Source organism: Hypanus sabinus, unplaced genomic scaffold, assembly GCF_030144855.1.
Source record: "Hypanus sabinus isolate sHypSab1 unplaced genomic scaffold, sHypSab1.hap1 scaffold_205, whole genome shotgun sequence".
Classification (NCBI taxonomy): domain Eukaryota; kingdom Metazoa; phylum Chordata; class Chondrichthyes; order Myliobatiformes; family Dasyatidae; genus Hypanus; species Hypanus sabinus.
This window is the reverse complement of record NW_026780152.1, coordinates 607,324-624,654: the sequence shown is the minus strand read 5'-3', so window position 1 is coordinate 624,654 and position 17,331 is coordinate 607,324. Positions and strand designations below refer to the sequence as shown.

At 45.3% G+C, this 17,331-nt stretch overlaps 1 protein-coding gene across 2 annotated transcripts; it reads left to right on the top strand.

Moving 5' to 3' along the window:
- Positions 1-220: 220 nt before the first annotated feature.
- LOC132387632 (zinc finger protein 229-like) lies at positions 221-16,788 on the top strand. Of its 2 annotated transcripts, XM_059960003.1 has the most exons (4): positions 221-263; positions 3,803-3,971; positions 5,081-5,210; positions 14,798-16,788. In XM_059960003.1, exon 4 carries the CDS (start codon positions 15,205-15,207, stop codon positions 16,426-16,428), a length of 1,224 nt encoding a protein of 407 aa, XP_059815986.1. In that variant the 5' UTR covers positions 221-263; positions 3,803-3,971; positions 5,081-5,210; positions 14,798-15,204; the 3' UTR covers positions 16,429-16,788. The 2 variants fall into 2 exon arrangements, with proteins under 2 accessions (XP_059815986.1, XP_059815985.1); XM_059960002.1 differs by lacking the exon at positions 5,081-5,210.
- Positions 16,789-17,331: the final 543 nt, after the last annotated feature.

Sequence of the window (17,331 nt, the reverse complement as noted above, 5' to 3'; positions counted from 1 at the left end):
ATTGAGTGTATCGTTTATGGGAGCCGCTTTCTTGGTAAAAAAAAAACCTGCTGATTTTTCTACACACAAAACAAACTGAGGTACAGGCATGAAACCAGTGCTTGCAGAAAGTTTTAATGGCACCGGGATTACCCATAAAGCGCTGCGTGTAAAATGTCGCTGTCGCTTGAAGTACCGATCAAATGCGTAGGCGTCAAGCTTGCCGCTGTCTTGGATAACTCCGCATGCGCGCAGTACACAAAATGTCGGGAGGACCGGCAGAGGTAAGAACGGGTGCTGGGTGGGCTTTAATTGAGTGACAATTGCTGTGAACACTGAACACCGTGACTCACAAACTCGGCATAGGCCAGGACTTTTTCCTCTCTCTCAGCCCCACGAACCGTACTCGGGCCCCGGGAGCTTCCGGCTGATCAGGGAATGGGAGCAAATAGATCTCACAGACAGAGCCGAGCTCCAGAAAACTAAATGCAGGGATCAGGAACTCGTAGAAAGGGAACAAAATCTTTCTATCAGCTGTTGAGACAATCACCTTTGTTCCGCCTCCAACCACAGCTGCCGGCAATCCAGGCAACACACACAAAATGCCGGAGGAACTCAGCATTAGTACTCTTTTCTATCGATGCTGCCTGGCCTGCTGAGTTCCTCCAGCATTTTGTGTGTGTTGCTTGTTCTGCCTGCTCTTGTTCTGGCGTTTTCTACCGGTGAGGACATGCTTTGACCCATTCTGTCTGGGTACGTACTGATATCAAACACCTTTGCCCTGGGCAACAAGTAGCTTTTACATCACAAATGTGCCAGACTCCAGTGAGACAGACTACTGCCCTTCCCTTCATATTCTTTGGCATTGCCATCACCGAGTTCACCACTGTCAGTCACCTGGAGGGGGGTGGGTGTTCAGGGGAAATCTGACTTAAAGTATCATTTAGCAGGAAAATCACATACAGTGACAAGCAAAAGTTTGGTCATCCCTGGTCAAAATTTCTTTTGCTGTGAATAGCAATATAGTGAATAAAAGATGACCTGAGTTCCAAAAGGCATAAAGTTAAAGATGACACATTTTTTAATATTTTAAGCTCGATTACTTTTTCTTTTCCAACTTTTACAGTTTCAAAATAACAAAAAAAGTAAAGGGTCTGAAGCAAATGTTTGGGCACCCTGCATGATCAGTACTTAGTAACAACCCTTTGGCAAGTATCGCAGCTTGTAAATGCTTTCTGTAGCCAGCTAAGAATCTTTCAATTCTTTTTTTGGGATTGTTGCACATTCTTCCTTGCAAAAAGCTTCCAGTTCTGTGAGATTCTTGAGCCGTCTTGCATGCACTGCTCTTCTGAGGTCTATCCATAGATTTTCAATGATGTTTAGATTGGGGGAATGTGAGAGCCATGGGAAAACCTTCAGCTCGCACCTATTGAGGTGGTCCATTGTGAATTTTGAGGTGTGTTTAGGATCATTATCCTGTTGTAGAAGTCATTCCGTTTTCACCTTTAGCTTTTTTTTTTACAGATGATGTGATGTTTATTTCCAGAATTTGTGGTATTTATTTGAATTAATTCTTTCCTCTACCAGTGAAATGTTTCCTGTGCCACTGGCTGCAACACAAGCCCAAAGCTTGACTGATCCATCCTCATGCTTAACAGTTGAAGAGATGTTCTTTTCATGAAATTCTGCACCCTTTTTTTCTCCAAACATACCTTTGCTCATTGCAGCCAAAAAGGTTATATATTAACTTCCACAGTCCACAGGACTTGTTTCCAAAATGCATCAGGCTTGTTTAGATGTTCCTTTGCAAACTTCTGATGCTGAATTTTGTGGTGAAGATGGAGGAAAGGTTTTCTTCTGATGACTCTTCCATGAAGGTCATATTTGTGCTGATGTTGCTGCACAGTAGAACAGTGCACTACCACTCCAGACCTTAATCTTCGTTAAGGTCTTTTGCAGTCAAATGGAGGTTTTGATTTGCCTTTCTAGCAATCCTACAAGCAGTTCTGTGGGAAAGATTTCTTGGACGACTTCTGCCATTCCTGTTAACTGCCATTTCTTAATTATGTTACGAACTGAGGAAGCGGCTACATGAAAATGCTTTGCTATCTTCTTATAGCCTCCTCCTGCTTTGTGGCCATCAATTATTTTAATTTTCAGAGTGCTAGGCAGCTCCTTAGAGGAGCCCATGGCTGCTGATTGCTGGGAGAAGGTTTGAGGAGTCAGGGTATTTATAAAGCTTTGAAATTTTCATCACCTGGACTTTCCTGACAAAGATCATGAACAAGCCATAGCACTAACAATCTCATAAAGGTCTGAGACCTTGGTAAAAGTTATCTGAGAGCTTAAATCTCTTAGGGTCCCCAAACTTTTGCATGCTGTTCCTTTTATTTTTTTTCACTCTAAAATTACACAAAACAAAAATAATACACTAATCTTGCTTAAAATGTTGAATAGGGTGTTTCATCTTTAACTTTGACTTTTGGAGATCAGTTCATCTTCTACTCACTTCACTATTCACAGTTCTTGATCCAGGTAAAATGGACCCGGGGATCGAGCTGCTTGGGCTTATGAGGTGTTGAGTGAGTATTTCTGGTCTGGGATCAGCAGTTTGTTTCTGGAGTTCCTTTGGAAGCAAAGACTGCTAATCTGAGGAGAGGATGAATTCCCATTCCATCTCTCACAGGGAGAGGCTATGAGTAAATGGGCAGTTCCGTGTTTACACAGTAGATATAGACCCTTGAGTTTGGTGTTGAACTGTGTTTGGAAATCACCCCCCCCCCCCACACACACCCACTGTCACCTGTCTGTCACTCGGCAGAAATCAAGCAGAATCTCAAGTTGCTGGAGATCTGCATTAAAAACTGAAAATGTTTGAAGTCATTCTGATGAAATATATTAACCTGAATTGTAAAGTTTGTCCTCTCAACACAGCTGTTCCATACGTGCTGAGTGTTTCTGGTAATTCCAGTTTCTGTTTATTACATTCACCCTGGAATGGTTTATATTTCCTGAAATGGACCTGTTTTAACCTGGAAATGGAAATGGGTCATTCTGTGATAGTAGAGCAGTAAAGCAAGCACAACTTTTCTCTGTAAATTATCCTGGTACCTGTTTGTGTTCAGTACAGTTGTTGCTGACAAGATTTACAAGAATAATCACAGGAAAGATTGGCTTTATGTATGAGGAGCATTTGGTGGTTCCGGACCTGTGCTCAATAGAGTTCAGAGGGACGGTGGGGGTGGTGGAGGGATGTATGGTTAAGTAAACCTACCGAATGCTGAAAAGCCTGGAAACAGTGGACATGGAGAGGATGTTTCCATTAGACGGACAGTGCGATCTGACAGCACAGTCTCAGAATAAAGATGCTTCTCTTTAAAACTGAGATGAGGAAAAAAAAGTGGCCAAAAGATGTCTGATCTGTGGAATTTGCTGCCGCAGAGGTTGGTTGAGGCTGCCATTTGGGTATATTTATGGCAGAGATTAATATACTCATGATTGCTGAGTAACTTCGGGATTACAGGAGGAAGGCAGGAATATGGTGTTGGAATAAAAATCAGCCATGGTTGAGTGGTGGGGCAGACCAGATGGATCGAATCACCTAATTCTGTTCCTGTGTCGTATGTCTTACCATGACTGAATGATGGCTCCTTCTTATCCCATATCGTTTTGTGATGTGTGAGGGACAATAAAAGATTGTTCACTGAGATCATTATATCTTCAACGTTTAAGTTTCAGTGAGTTTTGTTCTTAGTAACATTAAGCAGAAATGTCTGGTGCTCCTTTTTATTGTTAATGTGTTTCTTTATGTTTCATGTTAAAGTTAGACCTGCGGTGAGAGATTTATTGGAAGAAAAAGCCCAACTGGAAGGGAACCACGACTGTAGACGAGGGAACAGCAACAAGTGAACCTGCCCGAGGACTGAGAGCATCAACTGGAGAGAAACCCATCTAACTCAGAGATTCCAGTGATTCAGTCAGGAGAAAGTTTGGTGAGTCTCATTTACTCAAACACTGGTCCTTTAGACATTACATACCTCTACAAAAGAAGGTAGGGAATAGTTGGAGTGTGACTGAATGTGCCCAGAAGTACCAGTTATGCCTCTGTCAGACCCAGTTGGAATCACTTCAGGTCTGGTAATGTGCTTCCAGCAGCCCAGCCCTTTAAAAGCTATCCCATTCTGTCAAAGTCAAATCCAGATAAAGTCACTCAGAGACCGTATGAGCACAAACTCTTTATTCGAAGCACCCGGGGCTTATTCAGTTAGTCACTCAAACAGGAAGAGTCTATGACTGTTCCCGCCCAATCCACTAACTGACTAACAATTCCCCTTACACCACAGATATATCTGCCAGATACCCACCACATAAGACAGGCTGGAGCCAAAGTTATTTACTACATGACAGCCCCTAAAGACAAATTACAAAATAGTCATAAAGGCTTACACACACAGAACAGACTGAAGCTGTCCTATCTCTACACGTGAGTGCACAAGGAGATGAGCATCCTGGAACCCGAGCTAGCTTACCTCAAGAAGAAATAGGGCTCAGCATGGCTTAGAGCATCTGGTGCTCATCAGCAGTCTCTTTCAGAAAAACAGGCTGCTATTGTTTAACCAAGTGTTAACCCTTTTGCATACTTTATCACTCCCTCCTTTTGATCATTAAATGATCAACAAAGCAGTAGTTTTTTACAGAGAAAGCAACTGAGTACAGCATTGACTTATCAGTGAGTAAAAACAGCGTTCAACAGTAATTGTAACAATGATATGCACAACTATTAGGCCATAATGCAATATCACGCCCCACATATTAACTAACAGGCCTTCAAAGGCCACCATTTCGAACCTTCAGTGAACCCATTTAAATCCTGCCCTACTTTCTTCATGCTGTCAATCTCCTTGGCAGTGTGCTCAGAGAGGGATGTAACGTTAGTAGACTCATCAGGGATATAGGTGCAGCATTCTGTGTCAATATTAGCACAGGTTCCACCTTTCTCAGTGAGGATAAAATCTAAAGCCATATAATTCTGTAGGACTGTTTGCCAGATTGCAATCATTTCAGTGGATATTTCTGTTACTTGGGCCTGTGTTTCTGTCAGGGACCCTGCAGTATTGTGTCCAGCTCCTCGTGCTATAGCCAAATTGATTGGTGGATTCCTGGCTACTCCATAGGAGAGAAAAGTGATCATCCAGAATCGCTCAGTTGTTCCTCTCCGCTGCCGTGCACCTGTGAGTATGGCCAGGATGCATGTTTCCCAGTCTAGGAAGTTGTGTTTGGTGGTAGCCTGAGATACCATCCCTCAGAACACCGACAGCCACAGTCATTTCTGATAATACCACATTTCCTCACCTCACTTTCCCGGGTGTTGTTTGAGAAAGCCCAGGCTGAGAGTTCCTCACTCTGGTTGAGTAGGATTACTGACATTGGAATCATAGTTTTACCATGCTGCGGAATTTCAGCACAAACCCAGCAGGCCCCTAGTTCTACCTGTTTGGCATCGGTGTGACAGAGACACAGAAATGTGTTAACATGAGGGCCCCCGGATGCTGGGGTGAGCCCTGTCAAAGACACAAGCATGAACACCACTATCAGAAAATACATTTTCCTTTAGTCTGAGAGAGTCCTTCTACTCAGTTCCTTCAGTAACATGTCTGTAGTCTATTCGATGTATCCACCGAGATTGCCCCTTCAGTTTTGCAGCCGTGGGAGTGGTCAGTAACACCTGATATGCTCCTCTCCACCGAGATCTGAGTTTCCCTCAATCCCAGTTCTTGATCAGGACAATATTCCCCGGTTCTGTGGTGGGATAATCACTCCTCTGTGAGGAGGAGTGAAAATTCTCTTCCTTCTAAGCCTGTCGTATATGTAAGGCTTGGAGAATTTTGGTTATTTCCCATCTCTTCCCCAAGGGTATCAATTTTGAATTTTGCTGGTAGAATTTCTGGGAGCAATGGACACAAGGTGGTCCCCAGGGTGTCCTTATGGACCGTCCATACATCACTTCAGCTGGTGATGACCCTGTTTTCCCCCGTCGGGTAACCTTCATGTGGAATAGGGCTAACGGTAGGTCCTTCAACCAAGTGAGGTCAGTCTCCACCGTTACTTTGGCAATTTAATCTTCAGAGTACCATTGGCTCTTTCCACTATGGCAGCAACCCGTGGGTGGTGTACGGTAGAATTATTGCCTGATAGCTGGTTTGTTACATACCTCTTTGTTCACTTTCACCACAAAGTGTGGGCGCTTGTCAGAGCTCAGCATCTCTGGCAGGCCATACCTGGGAATTATTTCCTGTAATAATACCTTCACAACAGTCATAACAGTATTATTGGGAGTTGGAATAGCTTCAGTCCATCTACTAAACACATGTATAATAACTAAGCATTATCTATAGCAATGTACTCTAGGCAATTGAATAAAATCAACTTGTAGACACGAAAAAGGTCCACCTGTCAGGGGAGTCATACCCGGTGTGCTGGTTACAGGTTACCAACCATTCCCTCCTTTCCCAGGTGTGTACAATTCTGTATATAATCAACCAATATTGGTAAGAACTGTGCAGGAACACAAACCTGTCCCACTGGCGTGATCCAAAATCCTAGTTCGGGGTCTTTCTGGCACCCCATCTGGGACCACAGCTTGCACTCCTCCTCAGAGGCGTCCCCCTGAAAAATACGTACCTCCCACATGTCTGGCAAACCCGTTCTGCTTGAGTCACGGAGGATTGCTTGACGGGAACCTGAGAGGACTACAACTATTGAGCATTGTGCAGCAATTTTCGCTGTGTAATCTGCTAAAGCATTGGGTTTAGTGACCCGGTCTGACTGGCGGGTGTGGGCCGCACATTTAATAATAGCCAAATCTCGAGGTAGCTGTAGAGCGGTGAGTAAGTTGTTTACAAAGGTAACATTACTAATGGGGTGGCCAGAGGAAGTCAGGAATCCCCATGTTCCCGAAGTCATGTACAATTCCAAATGCATAACGGGAGTCTGTGTGAACGTTCACACTTTAGTCTGTTGCTAGGATACAGGCAGGAGTCCGAGCAAACAGCTCAGCCTTCTGGGTGGGGGCAGCTGCTTCAAAAGAAGCCTGCTCAGTTACTTCACTGTCCGTCACTATCGCATAGCCAGAATATTGTTTCCCGGCTGGATCCACAAAAGAGCTTCCATCCTCACAAAACGTTGCCTCAGGGTAGAGGGCGTATTGAGGTATGGATGGGAGAATCTATCACCGTGATCCAGACGGGGCAGTTGGTGCGGCCAACTTCATGGCCTGAGGTTGCCCAGAGACGGGGTAAAACGTCTAGGGTTCGGTCAATATTAATAGAGTGTCTTACCAGATATCCCGTCTTCACCTCAGACTCCTTCCAGTATTGGAGTTGTCCCGCGACCAAGTTTTGCCAGTCTCCCTTGTTGCTGGAGGCTTGTTACATCAAAATGTAGGCAAGGAACCCTAGGGTCTTTGGTTTGAACCCAAGGCAAACCCTAAAGGTGGCGTGGGGAACAACCAGTCCTGTGTGTCACCAAAGGAAATCTGGAACTTCGGCCAGAAATGCACTGCCCTCATTTCCTTTAACCTCCCCAATCACCGTGACTGGGAAATTCTGTCCCTCGAGGGGAGCATAACACTGGCTTTGCTCAGTTGAGCACCCCGGAGGGTCACAGCACAGAGTCACATGAGAGCCAGCCGGGGGTAGAAGGGGTTCAAACACAGTGGAGTCCAGATTAAGTGCCCACCACTGGGAGTTCAGAAACTGGGGAAGCTGTTCGATAGTCCCAGGGTGATACCCTTGTCCATGCATACAATCTCAACTTCCAATGGACAGAGCAAGTCTCTCCCTGCAAAACTACACCCCCGACTGGTGGTGACTGTAACTGAAACCTCACACTGGTTCCCCGGGAATTCCACCTGCAGTGGCTGGGTACGTGAATACGTACAATCCATTCATTCAAACCCAAACAGAGTGATTGTCGCATCTGATAGCTGAAATCCCTTTTCTGATACTATTTCCTGATTGAGAGAGGTTGTGGTTGCCCCCATATCAATCGTAAACGGAACAGGAATTCCAGCAACTTGCAATGTTACATTGGGCTCTTCCTGAGGGGTGGTGCTCACGGTAGGAAGCATCCTTGATTGTCAATTTCTAAACAGGTTGTTGTCCCCACCTGTCCCTTGGTAGGTGTTTGTTCCCATTTCTTATCCCCAGATACAGCACACAATGTCAGGTCCCAATAATATGTCAAAGCTCATCGCATTCGATTTCGATCATTGTCAGGCCAATCCATATTATTTGTTTTAATCATGTTGGCTATCTCAGTTTGTAAGCATTGGAGCAGTAAGGTGTTAAACTGGGGAACAGATTCCCATCATTAAAGACCCGGTCTCCTGCGAAAGTGCCGTAGCAAGCCACAAACCACTCCCAATAGTCTATTCCCGATTCCCCAGGCTTAGGTTTGCATTCAAGAACTTCAGTGATGTTTACAGGTTGCTGGAGAGCCCTTTCCAAGGCTTGAATAATCCAGTCTGTCTGTTCATTCTCATTATGGTTTCCTGCCTGTAACTCCTGACAGGTTTGGTATCACAATTCTGCTTTCCATTTCCGCCCCTCATCAGCTGAGAGAGTCACCCATCAGAGTCCGAATAAATCTTGCAGAGTCACATTAAACATTTGGATAGTACTGCGGACAGACTGAGCAAACTCTGCTGGTTTTTCTTTTCTACCTGGGACCTGCTTCATGATCATTATCATTTCTTGAGGCTTCCAGGGTGCATACACAGGAATCACTGAGGACTGTCCCTCCTCCAGCTGGTGGACTGGGCAGCATTCGGGTGGGCAATTGCCTTCAGAACCATAGAACATTACAGCACAGAAACAGGCGTTTTAGCCCTTCTTGGCTGTGCCAAACCATTTTAGTCACACTGACCTGCACCTGGGCCATATCCCTCCGTACCCCTCTCATCCATGTACCTGTCCAAGTTTCTCTTAAATGTCAAAAGTGAGCCCACATTCACCACTTCATCTGGCAGCTCATTCCACACTCGCCCCACTCCCTGCCTGTAGAAGACCCCCATTGATGTTCCCTTTAAACTTTTTCCCCCTTCACCCTTAATCCATGACCTCTAGTTTTTTTTTTTCCGCCTGGCCTCAGTGGAAAAAGCCTGCCAGCATTCACTCTATCTATACCCATCATAATTTTATACACTTCTATCAAATCACCCCTAATTCCAGTATGCTCCAGGGAATAAACTCCTAACCTATTCAACCTTTCACAATAACTTGGTTTCTCAAGTCCCGGAAACATCCTTGCAAACCTTCTGTGCACTATTTCAATCTTATTAATACACCTCCTGTAATTAGGTGACCAAAACTGCACTGAATACTCCAAATTCTGTCTCACCAATGTCTTATACAACCTCACCATTACATTCCAACTCTTATACTCAATACTTTGATTTATAAAGGCCAATGTACCAAAAGCTCTCTTTACAGCTTGTGACGCCACTTTTAGGGAATTATGTATCAAATAACAAATAACAATGGACCCAGCACTGATCCCTGTGGCACACCACTAGTCACAGACCTCCACTCAGAGTAGCAATCCTCCACTACCACTCTCTGGCTTCTTCCATTGAGCCAATGTCTTTGTGGAGCCATTAACTCTGGGGTTCTATTGGATCCTTCCCTCCCCGTCTCGGAATAGTCATCGGTATTCCCTTTCTGAATCTCAGGGTATAGGGACCTCCCCCTTCCCTGCCGCCACTGTTTTACCCGAGCAGCCACCGTATCTGAGTACTGGGAGGATTGGGGTTCGGGAGCACCGGGTGCACTCAGCTCCTGGTAGGGTGTTGGGGCGGGGTGTACGGTGGGTGCCCACACCTCAGTCACTGTCCTCAAACAGGGTAAGTATGCCAGACGTGGGTTCAGGATCTCTTGTTTCCCTATCAGTTCGAACTTCAGACTGACATTCCTGCCATTCTGTCCTATCTCGGCTGGGCACGGTTTGCTTATGTTGTTTTCCCTGCTCTTGTTTTCTGCGTCTATCCACCCATTCACGCTCTGCTTTTAGCATCTCCAAACCTTTGGCGTTCCTCCTGCTGTACGTACCTCTACCCTTTGTCACATGCATTATTCCTCCAACTTGCTAATAACGTACCATTCACCTCTGCATCTGCCTTATCCTTCCATTCCCTTTCCAACAATTTCCACTTCTTTCCACTGTTCTTATTCCATATCAAATTTACTGCTTGTTCTCATGAGGTAATATCCCAGGTTCCCCCCCAGTGGCCAGATTTTGTTCCCCAATTTCTTATTCAGCGCTGCAATCTTTTTCCTTGTCTGGAAAACTCTCACACATTGTGTCGGGCTGCTCCTGGCCCACTCGTATCAATCGACTGCAATTGACCCATGTTCTCTAAGTAATTTACCCGGCACAAAGCCTCCTGCTTAAGTAACAAACAGATAAATTTACCCGGCTGGCACCTCCTGTCCACTTAATAAATTTACCCGGCTGGCACTTCATGCTCATTTAATAAATTTACCCGGCTGGCACTTCATGCTCATTTAATAAATTTACCCGGCTGGCACTTCATGCTCATTTAATTAATTTACCTGGCACGTCTGCCTCCTGCCCACTTAGTAAAATTTAGCCTCCCTTAGAAGCGTCTCCCAACAGATTCTTTCCCAATCCCTTCAAGGTATGTGATCACCTTGGGCGAGGGTCCGTACCAGGAACTAATGGAGAGCGACGAAAGGTAAAATACCTATTAGGTGCCCGGTCGATCTCCACATTCCCCAGAGTGGTCCAGCCACTTACTCAGCCTCTCTGCTTGGCGCTTCCTATATTGGGATCCTGTTCATGATGCCAAATGTTAAAGTTGAATCTGAATAAAACTTGGGAGACTAGGTTCTTATCGTCACCACGGTTGATTGCGCATTCTCCTGCAGGAGTTTGAGACGCACGTCGAAGGGAAGGTACGTAAGCACTGCCATCATCTGGCAAGTGGACTGACTTAGTCAGGTTACAGCCGTGTATTTATACATGAACCCAGACATTTATACATAGTAAGCCCCAGACATTACTATTGCAAGATGTTATTTGAACTGGTATGCCCACCAGGTCTGTTGGCGCAAAACTTAATTACGTAGATAAGAGAGTTCACTAAATGAAGGTTTTAATTACAGATGGATATACTGTCCAGACCTTATCAGTTATTCCCTTTGCAAGGCCCTGACTTAATTACAGACAGATGTTCATTCCTGTCCTTTTCAGCCAGTCCTCCTTCCTTGACTCAAACGAGGGTACAATGTATAATGTTATCAGCTAACGAGTATACAATGCATAATATTATCAGCTCTCAGTGAGTCTCTCTGCATGCCACAGAAAACTGGTAATGAGCCTGTCTTAGCAAACCACTAAACACAGAGTTTACTTCAGTTCAAAAATTCCTATTCAGTCCCTAATATTCTTTTAGCCAGAGGTTACATAGGTTCAAAATATTTTTTTTATATATATCCTTAATTCCTCAGGAGGGTTCACGGGAAATATTTATGTCCATTATAGAAACTGGTGTTCCCTGTGTGTATTGTGGTGATGCAAAAGTTGCTGGAGAATTTACAAGAGGGAAGAAGTGGAGTGATATTTGGAACTCCGACTTTTTAAACCGTAATTTAGCAAACAATCCACTTATGGACAATATGCAAGAGCTTTGGTGAGAAAACCCTTCATTACCCATTACAGGCCTGCTATAGAGTGTGAGAGAGCAGATGAACTCAGTCGAACCTGTTACGTATCCCGTAACTGGATAACTTACCAGCAAAGATAGAGAGGTCCGTTGAAGTCTGATGTCACTATTTTCAAACATTTTTATTTATAAAGCGGCACAAAAGTAAGGTTAATACAAACATTCAGATAATGCACGTCGTCAATACTCAATCTAAAGCGCGGGTGTAGTAATAATCATCATTAAAAAGTAATCTAGACTGTTGCCTAGGGGATAATATATTGTCTGTTGCAAATATAAAAGTCACTCAGAAGTCTGCAGACTTTAGCCTTTCGGGGTTTCACATGTTTTAGAGGGATCGGTGAAAAACGAAAAAAAAACTTGCCCGGGTCTTTATGAAGTCACTCCGTAAAATCAGGGGAACGTGGTTTCCCCGTTGTTAGTTCAAAGTCCTTCTCGGTATTATCAGCCACCCGCTCCCCAGGCAAAGGAGTTAGGAGCGCACATGGCATTGAGTGACTTCCAGCTATTACGGGAGCCTTGAGCGAGGGTGTCCTTCTGGTGCGTCGCTGGGGTACTGCCTCCTGCAGTCCCCTTTTATCTTGACTTGCAGAGTTGTAGATGTCCATCAAAGTAGGGTGATGCAATCCCCACCCCCACATTGCCCGAGGGTGTCCATATCCATGGTAACTGTCACGTAGCAGGGACATGCACGTCACACAGGTGCCTCTAAGAACAATGGCCAAAACCGTTGCATTGTCTCTCACTTCCTGGGTCCGAGACCCGAATTAATAGCAATCTTGCGATTCTCCGGAAGGAAGGGGCTGCTCCCGCCCCTTCGGCCCCTCAGAGCTGTGGTACATTCATAACAAACCCAGAGGAGGTCAAAGTTCTTATTGACAGTGATTTGCTAGCTGTTAAAATGAATACCTCAGTACATAATAATCACGATGCACATTATGCAGGAACAGTTTGTGGTTGTGATGAATTGCGTCCCCAATATCGTTTGGGCCCCTTTTAAACACCTGTCACTGAAAATGCCCTGACTCATGGGAAGTTCACATCTACAGATGCACTGGGCTGTCTGCATCACTCTCTGCAGGTTCCTGAGATTGAAGGAAGTACAGTTCACATATCAGGCAGTGATGCAGTCAGTCAGGATGCTCTCAATTGTCTCCCTGTAGAAAGCACTTAGGATTTGGGGCCCATAACAAACTTCTTCAACCATCTGAGGTGTAAAAGGGGCTCCTGTGCGCTTTTCACAACACAGCCGGTATGAACAGACCATCTGAGATCCTTGTTGATGTTTGTACTCAGGAACTTAAAGCTGTTCACCCTCTCAACCCCAGATCCATTGATGTCAATAGGGGCTAGCCTTTCTCCATTCCTTCTGTAATCCACAATCAGCTCCTTTGGTTTTGTGACAATCAGGGAAAGGTTGTTTTCTTGACACCAGTCAGATATTGTTCAGACCTCAGATAAGAGTCAGCAATCAAATGGTCAAGCATGGTATGAATGTGCTGAGCTGCATTTATCACAATTCAAGAAGCATCGTAGGAAAGCCAGATGAGCTGAGGACAGGGAATTATGATATTGTACCCATTATTGGGACTTGGTTGCACCCAACAGTCTGAGGGATTTAGAGGAACAAATTTCCAGATTAGAGGAACAAATTTTGCTGTTTTCTGGCCAAGGAGTACTTGGTAAGTGGGAGGCCTTCAGAAGTGTAACTTTGAGGGTGTAGAGTTTGTACGTGCCTTACAAAATAAAAGTTGAAAGGTGACTGGGGCAGGAAACCTTGGTTTTCAAGAGGTATTGAGGCCCCGGATATTTTGTTCCTCTAAATGCCTCAGACTGTTGGGTGCTACCAAGACTCATTAATGACTAAAATATCATGATTCCACGCACTGAGCTCATCTGAATTTCTTTACTTGTCTTCAGTTGGTTTCTAAAAGCTTCCCAATAGTTTTTGCTCTTTCGTTTGCCCTCTGTTTTGCTTTTTTGTTTGCTTTGGCTTCTCATTTCAGCCATGGTTGTGTCCTCCTGCCTTTCCAATGCTTTCACTTCTTTGGGATGTATCAATCACTCAGCTCCCAAATTGCTCCCAGACACTCCAGCCATTGCTGCTCCGTTGTCACTCCTACCTTTTCCCTTCCAAACAAGTTTGGCCAGCTTCTCTGTCACAGAAATGTGGAGAAGTTCAGTACGGAAACAGGCTACTTGGCCCATCTAGTCAATGCTGAAAAAACATTTAAGCTGTCAAATGCAACTATCTGCACCGGGACAATCACTCTCCATACCCCTACCATCCAGGCTCCCATCCAAACTTCTTTTAAATGCTGAAAACGAGCTCATATTCACCGATTGTGCTGACATCTCATTCCAGTCTCACACAACCATTTCAGTGAAGTCTATTTCCACACGCTCCCATTAAATTTTTACCTTCACCACTTACATCACCGCACCCAACCTCAGTGGAAAATGCTGCTCACGTTTACCCTATCTGTACACAAATAATTTTGTATACTTTGAACAAAACCTGAAAGCAATGTATGGTTCCCTTGTTTATGTTCAGAGCGTATTTCAGATGAAAAGATGATGAGGGGCATTGATTGCATGGATAGTCAGAGGCTATTTCCCAGGTTTAAAATGGCTAACATGAGGGGCAGTTTTAAGGTGCTTGGAAATGGATGCTGCGGGGCTGTCAGGGGTAATTTTTTTTACACAGAGGGTGATGGGTGCGTGGAATGCACTGCCAGATGTTTGTGTGATAGTGTTTCAGTTACTGTGGGGTCGGGCACCCATGCAGCTCAGTGGGAACAGGGAATAATATCAATGGAGAGAGTCAGACTGAGCCAGGTCACAGATTGGAGATGGCAGAAATGCCCCATTCTTGCAGAGACAGGAAAAGCATCAGAGAATTTGCTGCTCATTCCAGATACCAGCACTGTTCCCAGTTAGATGATGACTTCTCTCTCCAACTTGGGTTGAACTTCACTGTAACAGTGTGATGCCAGATCACACCTTGACAAATCGGTGATCTCATTTGAAATGTTGTACTTCACCCATTGATGGATTTTGTAATTTTTTTTACAGGTTAAAAATGACAAGGAATTTGTCTACGGGAATCTCAAACAGATCACGTCAGGTTTGCTGTCTCTATCCAGATATTTAAGACGAGGAGCAAGGGATTCATTCAACCTTCCTTCCTGCTCAGACTGTGTGGAGGGATTCATTTGCTCATCTGACTGACTGGCACACCCGTTATTTTACACAAGAGAGAGTCCGTTCATATTCTCAGACTGTGGGAAGGGATTCACTCGGTCATCTCAACTGAAGGAACATCAGCGGGTTCACACTGGGCAAGGCCATTCATCTGTTTTGTGGGTGAGAAGGGATTCAGTCACTCTTCCCAGCTGTGGAGACACCAGTCAGTTCACACTGGGCAGAGTCTGGTCATCTGCTGAATTTGTGGGGAAGGATTCATTCGGTCATCTGATCTAATGGCTCATCAGCGAGTTCGCACTGGTGAGAGGCCATTCACCTGCTCGGACTGTGGGAAGGGATTCAAATACTCATCTAAACTGAAGGAACACCAGCGAGTTCACACTGGAGAGAAGCCGTTCACCTGCTCAGACTGCGGGAAGAGATTCACTCGTTCATCCACCCTAATGGCACACCGGCGAGTTCACACCGGGGAGCGGCCGTTCACCTGCTCAGACTGTGGGAAGGGATTCACTTGCTCATCTAAACTGAAGGAACATCAGCGAGTTCACACTGGAGAGAAGCCGTTCAGCTGCTCAGACTGTGGGAAGGGATTCACTCGGTCATCCGACCTACTGACACACAGGTCAGTTCACACTGGGGAGAGGCCGTTCACCTGCTCGGACTGTGGGAAGGGATTCACTTGGTCATCGGACCTACTGGTACACCAGCGAGTTCACACTGGAGAGAGGCCGTTCACCTGCTCAGACTGCGGGAAGGGATTCACTTGCTCATCCCAACTGAAGGTACATCAGAGAGTTCACACTGGGGAGAGGCCGTTCACCTGCTCAGATTGTGGGAAGAGATTCACTCGGTCATCTGAACTACTGGTACACAAGTCAGTTCACACTGGGGTCAGGCTGTTCACCTGCTCGGACTGCGGGAAGGGATTCACTCGGTCATCCACCCTAATGGCACACCAGCGATTTCACACCGGGGAGCGGCCATTCACGTGCTCAGACTGTGGAAAGGGATTCCCTTGCTCATCTAACCTGAAGGAGCATCAGCGAATTCACACTGGAGAGAGGCCGTTCTCTTGCTTAGACTGTGGGAAGGCATTCATTTCGTCATCTAAACTGAAGGTACATCAGCGAATTCACACTGGGGAGAGGCCATTCACCTGCTCAGACTGCGGGAAGGGATTCACTCAGTCATCTGACCTACTGGTACACCAGTCAGTTCACACTGGAGAGAGGCCGTTCACCTGCTCAGACTGCGGGAAGGGATTCACTCGGTCATCCAAACTACTGGTACACCAGCGAATTCACACTGGGGAGAAGCCGTTCAACTGTTCAGTCTGTGGGATGAGATTCAGTCAGTCATCCACCCTACAGAGACATCAGCGAGTTCACACTGGGGAGAAGTCGTTCACCTGCTCAGTCTGTGGGAGGAGATTCACTCGGTCATCCCACCTACTAAGTCATCAGCGAGTTCACACGGGAGAGACTGTTCACCTGCTGTGAATGTGGGAAAGAATTCATATGGTCATCTTGACTACAGAGACACCAGCAAGTTCACACCAGTGGTAGAATCTGTTCACCTGCTCAGACACTGGGAGGAGTTTCTCTCAGCCTTCTCAATCAAATGTGCATGATTGAGTTCAGGCTGGGTACAGGCCGTTCACCTGCTGTGAATGTGGGAAGGGATTCACTCAGTAACCTAACCTTGTGACACACTACTGGGTTCACACTGGGGAGAAAGTTTCAGTAAGCTTCATGCTGGAGATTTGCCCGTCACCATTGCTGAATGCAATTTCTTCTGGATATTCACCTTTAATGGGACTAGAGTTTACAATCTGGATCTGGGAAAAATAAATCAGTTCAATTTTAAACTGTGTCTCTGGTACTTAGTGAATGTATAGCACACCTAGTGTACAGTAGAGAAGTTATAACAGTGTACAGTAGAGAGTCAACTCAGGCCAGCTGTGCCCTGCCAGTGATTCTATTCCATGACAGTTTGTTTCAATCCTCCCCTGTTGTTCATCTCTCGCTCTCCTTGTGGTAATGGGTTTCAAACAGTCACCACTCCGTGGGTGAAGATGTTCCCGTTGAATTCTCTGTAGACCGAAGAAGTCGAGTTGACTGCAGTTCTATCTGACAATTTCCTCATCCTTCAAATCTCTGGGCTGAGGAGGAATGATATTGGTAGTTAACCCCCTTATTCATGCCTCATTTCCACATTATGGGTTATTTTTCCTGCTTCTAAAGGGTTAAGGTAGAAACATTGAAAACTTACAGCACAATACAAGCCCTTTGATCCACAAAGTTGTGCCGAACATGTTCCTACCCAAGAAATTACTAGGGTTACCCATAGCCCTCTATTTTTCCAAGCTCCATGTACCTATCCAGGTGTCTCCTAAAAGACCC

What these genes read in the sequence shown, in the direction of transcription:
- LOC132387632 (XM_059960002.1), top strand. Translation starts at nt 15,205, where the DNA reads ATGGCTCATCAGCGAGTTCGCACTGGTGAGAGGCCATTCACCTGCTCG.